Source organism: Solanum lycopersicum, chromosome 9 (genome assembly GCF_036512215.1).
Source record: "Solanum lycopersicum chromosome 9, SLM_r2.1".
NCBI lineage: Eukaryota > Viridiplantae > Streptophyta > Magnoliopsida > Solanales > Solanaceae > Solanum > Solanum lycopersicum.
The window spans coordinates 63372363-63377956 of NC_090808.1; the positions used below are offsets into that span (position 1 = coordinate 63372363).

General features: G+C 31.2%; 1 protein-coding gene across 1 annotated transcript; it reads left to right on the top strand.

Moving 5' to 3' along the window:
* The first annotated feature begins 245 nt into the window (after positions 1–245).
* Positions 246–1959, top strand: LOC101262149 (LRR receptor-like serine/threonine-protein kinase ERL1). Its single transcript, XM_004247500.5, has one exon. It carries the CDS (start codon positions 570–572, stop codon positions 1755–1757), a length of 1188 nt encoding a protein of 395 aa, XP_004247548.1. The 5' UTR covers positions 246–569; the 3' UTR covers positions 1758–1959.
* Positions 1960–5594: the final 3635 nt, after the last annotated feature.

Sequence of the window (5594 nt, forward strand, 5' to 3'; positions counted from 1 at the left end):
CTTATTATTTTTAAGAAGAAAAAAAAACAAATTCACATTAACCATAACATAAATCAAAAAAATAAAATTAAAAAAATGACATAAATCAATCACAAAAATTTAAATAATCTAAAACACAAAAAATATTTTATTACTTGTTTTTATTAATTATTTTCTCTATCCAATTAAATTAAAATTCGCGTTAAGTAATTTTACATATTTTCTAAATAAATATTTATCGGTCCATCACATGGTCTTTTGTCAACGTAACAGAATAACATTAGCCTGACTGGTAGCTCTGCTCATTGCTCTGTTTTCTTTCTTCCTCCCCAAGACCATAAAGAGTATTCTCTAACAAGATTCTAATCAGAAAATTAAAACATTTGTTAACAGTTGCTTTTCTCAGAAGCCACTCATTTTCATCTTCTTCTTTTTCATGTTGTAGCCATTAAAGCTTCCACCTATTTCCACACGAGAACTCGTTTGCTTCTCACGGAAAAGCAATACCCTAAAGTCTCTACTTTTTTCCCCTTATATAAACCCCTCTATTAATTTCACTCTCTCTTCACCTCTGCAACAATTTATTAATCATGAAGTTTTTGTTGTGGATGTGTCTGTTTCAGTTTCATGTTATTGTTATTCAACAATGTGGGGCAATGCTTCACCCCATTGATTTCTTGGCTTTACAAGCGATTCGTAAAACCCTGAACGATTTACCCGGTTCGAGTTTCTTCGCTTCTTGGGATTTTACTTCTGACCCATGTAGCTTCGCCGGAGTTTATTGCGCTGGTGATAAAGTGATCGCATTGAATCTGGGTGACCCGAGAGCTGGGTCGCCGGGTTTAATCGGAAGGTTAAACCCGGCTATTGGGAAACTCTCTGCTTTAGCTGAGTTCACTGTCGTCCCCGGTAAAATATTTGGTGCTTTGCCGGAAAGTTTTTCACAGCTGAATAACTTAAGGTTTCTCGGAGTGAGTCGGAATTTTCTATCTGGACGGATTCCGGCGGGTTTAGGTAAACTCCGGCGACTTCAAACTCTTGATCTTAGTTTCAATCAACTCACCGGAAACATCCCATGGGCTATCGGAACCCTCCCGGCGCTCAACAATGTCATTCTCTGTCACAACCATTTATCCGGTTCAGTACCGCCGTTCGTATCCCTTAAATTAACCCGGCTTGATCTTAAACACAATGCTCTTTCCGGTTCACTATTGCCAATGTCACTACCTTCTTCACTTCAATACCTCTCATTGTCATCGAACCAGTTAACCGGTCCGGTCGACCATTTACTAACTCGGTTAAACCGGTTGAACTATCTCGACCTTAGTTTAAACCGGTTCACCGGTTGTATCCCGGGTAACTTATTTAGATTTCCAATAACAAATCTTCAGCTACAAAGAAACCAATTCACCGGTCGAATTTACCCGGCCGGTTTAGTGACAATTCCGGTTGTAGACCTTAGCTTCAACCGGTTTTACGGCGAAATATCGCCGTTATTCTCCGGTGTACAGATTTTATACATGAATAACAACCGGTTCATGGGTCAGGTTCCGGGGATCATGGTAGACCGGTTGTTATCGGCTAATATACATGTTTTATATTTGCAACATAATTTTCTAACCGGAATTGCTATTAACCCGGCGGCTGAAATTCCGGTTCGGAGTTCATTGTGTTTACAGTATAATTGCATGGTTTTGCCGGTTCAGACCCCTTGTCCGTTAAAAGCCGGGAAGCAGAAATCCCGGCCCACGGCTCAGTGTGGACAATGGAAGGGGTAAAATAGACAAATCACAAGTATTTTTTTTTGGGAGGATTTATTGATTAATTTTGAAATTAAAGGGTTAAAAAAAAAAGTAGATAAACAAGAAAAAATTAGAGTAAAAAAGGGTTAACAGTTTTAAGTTTAGTTATTTGTATGTTTTTTTTTTTTTGGTATTTCTTGTAATTATAGATATATATACTGATTTACCTTATTAAAAATCTTGCAAATTTTATTTTATTTTTTTTGTTCTTATTTTATAAAATGTTGCTTTATATGTTTTCTTTTCTTTTTTTTCCTGTTTACAACAGCCTTATAATGTTCTTATGAAAGTGCAGTTTTTAGGGATATCTTTTTCCTATTTTTAGGAGATTTTTTTTGTTTGATGAGACAATGAAATGGCAAAGACAACTTATATGTAATATACAGAGATTGTATACAGCCAAAATACAGCTGCGCCAGCATATCTCTGTTCTTTGTGGTTACTAAACTTGGGGACAATTTTGTATTTTTCTTTCTTTCTCAAAAATATGCACTCTTTCGGTTTCGTTTCCTAGCTTAGCAATTTTAAAATTTGTGATCTTAGATATGTCGTATGTCGTAATTAAGAGCATGTCAGTAACTAGTAAGGGTAAAAAAAGACAAATTTATGAAAAATTTAAAGTGCAGAAACTTCTAATAGAGTATATAAGAAGGTGAGGTATGTTAACATTAAAAAAAAACAGAGGAAGTAGTTTTATTTTATTTCATGGGATAATGGGAGATGATGTATACAAAATCCTATTCTTTTATCTTATAATAAAGTTAGAAGTTTTTTTTTTAATGTTGTTGTTCAAGTAAAACATAATAAAATTAGTTTATATGACGTAATTTGATTGAATATGAAATTCTAGAAATACACAAAGACTTTGTAATGTTCCAAATCTATTCTAAAAAAAAACACTTTGTGAATATCTTTCAAATAATAAAAAATGTGTTATTCTTTCTAAAACAGACTAAAAATATATTTTATAAATTGAGACAAAGAAAATAACTCGATCTAAAAAAGATAATTTATGAGTCTAAAGTAATTGATTCAATTAGTTCAAGTAGAACAAGAAAACCCACAAACAGTTCCTATTTTGCTTAAAACTAAATGCAAATGCAAGTACTTATGGTCCAAATGGCAAAATTAATTTTTCAAAGTGTTGACAGAGGGAATAGTAGTAGTTTAAATCTGTACTTTGTGTAACTCTGGCAAGGGCAGCTACAACTACCTTATTAGGCAAAAGAAATGAATGTTGGTCCAATATATAGTAAATGAAGGGTAAAATTTATTTTCATCGATTGTTTATATCAATTCAATATATGCGAGCCTCGTGTTATTTACAGTTTATTTTTTTTAATCTTAATTAATTAACATATATTTTACTTCATTAATCACGTAATAATGGATTTTGATGTAAATGATTTATGCACTTCTATTGTTTGGATATGGCCAAGGGCGGAGCTAGTAGTCCATATACAAGTTTGTCCCAACCTAATCACTCTCGTTTAAATAATATATTTGTAACAATAAATTCATTAAATATGTACAAATATTAAATTTATAACCTAATAATTATCACTTAAAAATTATCGTTCCAAAATTCAGAATCCATAAAGTTAAAATCTTCCTAATATGGCCAACAAAAATGTTCATATTACACTACATTAAAAATGATCATTAGCAACAATTCATTCTTAATGACCACTATATATGTATTTTTAGCGACAATTAGAACTTTTTGTATATGTCCCTAAAGCCTTTAGCGACATTGGTTCTAATGACACTTAACTAATGCCGGTAAAAATTTTATCACTCTTTATTAATGTTGATATTTATTGCTTACATTTTTGTAGTTAGAACCCTATAGTTAATGTAATCTAGACATGAACTCATATTTGACAACATATCTATATGAAAATCATGTGGGGTTCACCAATTATATGCAAGAACTAACACTCAAATTTGCCCTTATTCTAAGTGCAATACATGAAAATTATCACAATTGAGTGAATTGAAGTGCCCAATCCCCTAAGCAGAAATGATGAGTATACATGTGATACTCAAACATTACTACTATAAGTCCTCAAAATTCTATGTAGCTTTGTAGATGTGATCTTGATAATACAAAAAGCTCTCCAATCTAGGAAAAATACACAAGTATATATGTTCTTCTAAGCTTTTTCCTCTTTTGTATGGACATGCCAGTGATAATTATTGGGTAATTGTTATTTATTTCAACTTATATATACATTCACATTGTGAATGTAAATTCATAATTAAGGTGCCAGCTAATGCTGAAGAAGTAGTTTTGCTTAATGGGCTCCACTTTACTTAGAAACCATAGGGCATCATTAGATAATACGTAGAACAGACGAGCCGAGTTTTTGAGATTGAGTTAGGCTCAAGATTCATTTTAGAGTATATATTTTGATTGTTTGTAACACAATATTGAGTCCCCAAAATTATTAAAAATTTATATGGCTTAGGCAATTTTCAACTCTTAAGTCTTAATAACATTTTTGAAATTGTGTCGAAGTCTAAAATTTATTTCTTTTAACACTGCCCATTTAGGTTTATAGAGCATGTCTCTCTCCTCCATTTTTCTCTCGCTTTTATTTCATCTCCTTTAATTTTTCGTCCATTCTTCAAAGTTTTACGATAAGAAAATATAAACTTGTTCACATCAAAAAAAAAATTATTACTAGGGACATACATTAAAGAGTAAATTATGAAAAATATCAGTTAATAAATTTAGCTTTATCATCTTTTTAGCCTAATTTATAAAATTTGCAAAAAAAAAAAAATGGTCATTAGGCCATTTTTTCAACGTATGTCCTATTTCTTATTATCATCTGTGTTCTTCTTCTTTAAAATTTGTCCTACTGCAATTGTGAATCACTTTTAAGTGAATTATATACCAAAAGCTTTGAAATGTCGAGAGGATTTATATCTAAAATATAGGACTTATTAGAGGAGATTTTGAGTTCATCGAGATTGAATGATCAATGTATATTTCACGTGTAGTTAAATTATGTTTAGCTTTTTGAGTGTATCAAAATGTATATTCAGTGTATAGCTCATGTATGAATAAGTTATTCATATTGTTAGTGTATATTTTCTATGACTTTTGACTAACTATATAGCATAATAAATGTATAATTTCTGTGAATTTTGACTATTTTGTTATAATTAAACATGATTATAATTATTGTAAGCTAATTACTTAACCGTATATATTTAAAACTGGCCTAATTAAAAAGGGAAGCGGCAGACATTGGGCCAAAAGTGCAAATGACTCCTAAAAGAAACTGAAAGAAAGCCCAAACAACTGGCACATGATCCATCTGTTATTGTTAGACGGCCCAAATATGGACTGATAATAAAAATGAAAAATATTACAAAATATTAAAGAAGTAATTAGCAAATGTTTATTTTTAAGGGATAATAGTATATAATAGCAAACTAATAACCTAAAATAAATGATATTTTAAATGTAGTTTTCCCTAGATACTAATCTAATTTTATCTCTACCTAATCCTAATCTTATCACGGAATCAATTAGTCGTTAAATGTAAAATTTAGTATTAAATGGCATGAATCTAAATTAGTTGTTATGGTGATACTAATTTGTAATAATTATCATGCTTGACTAACATTATACATTAATTGTGTGGGCTGACTTCGAGTTTGTATAATTAGTCACGTTTGTAAATGTATAATTCGCCAGAATATGCAAATAAATATGTATAATATACAATTATCTAACTGATATACATATACGATTCACCTAGCTCTCCCTCTTTGCCTTCTCTCGCTCGCCTCTTTCTC

Coding starts and splice junctions, on each gene's coding strand:
- LOC101262149 (XM_004247500.5), top strand. CDS start 570: ATGAAGTTTTTGTTGTGGATGTGTCTGTTTCAGTTTCATGTTATTGTT.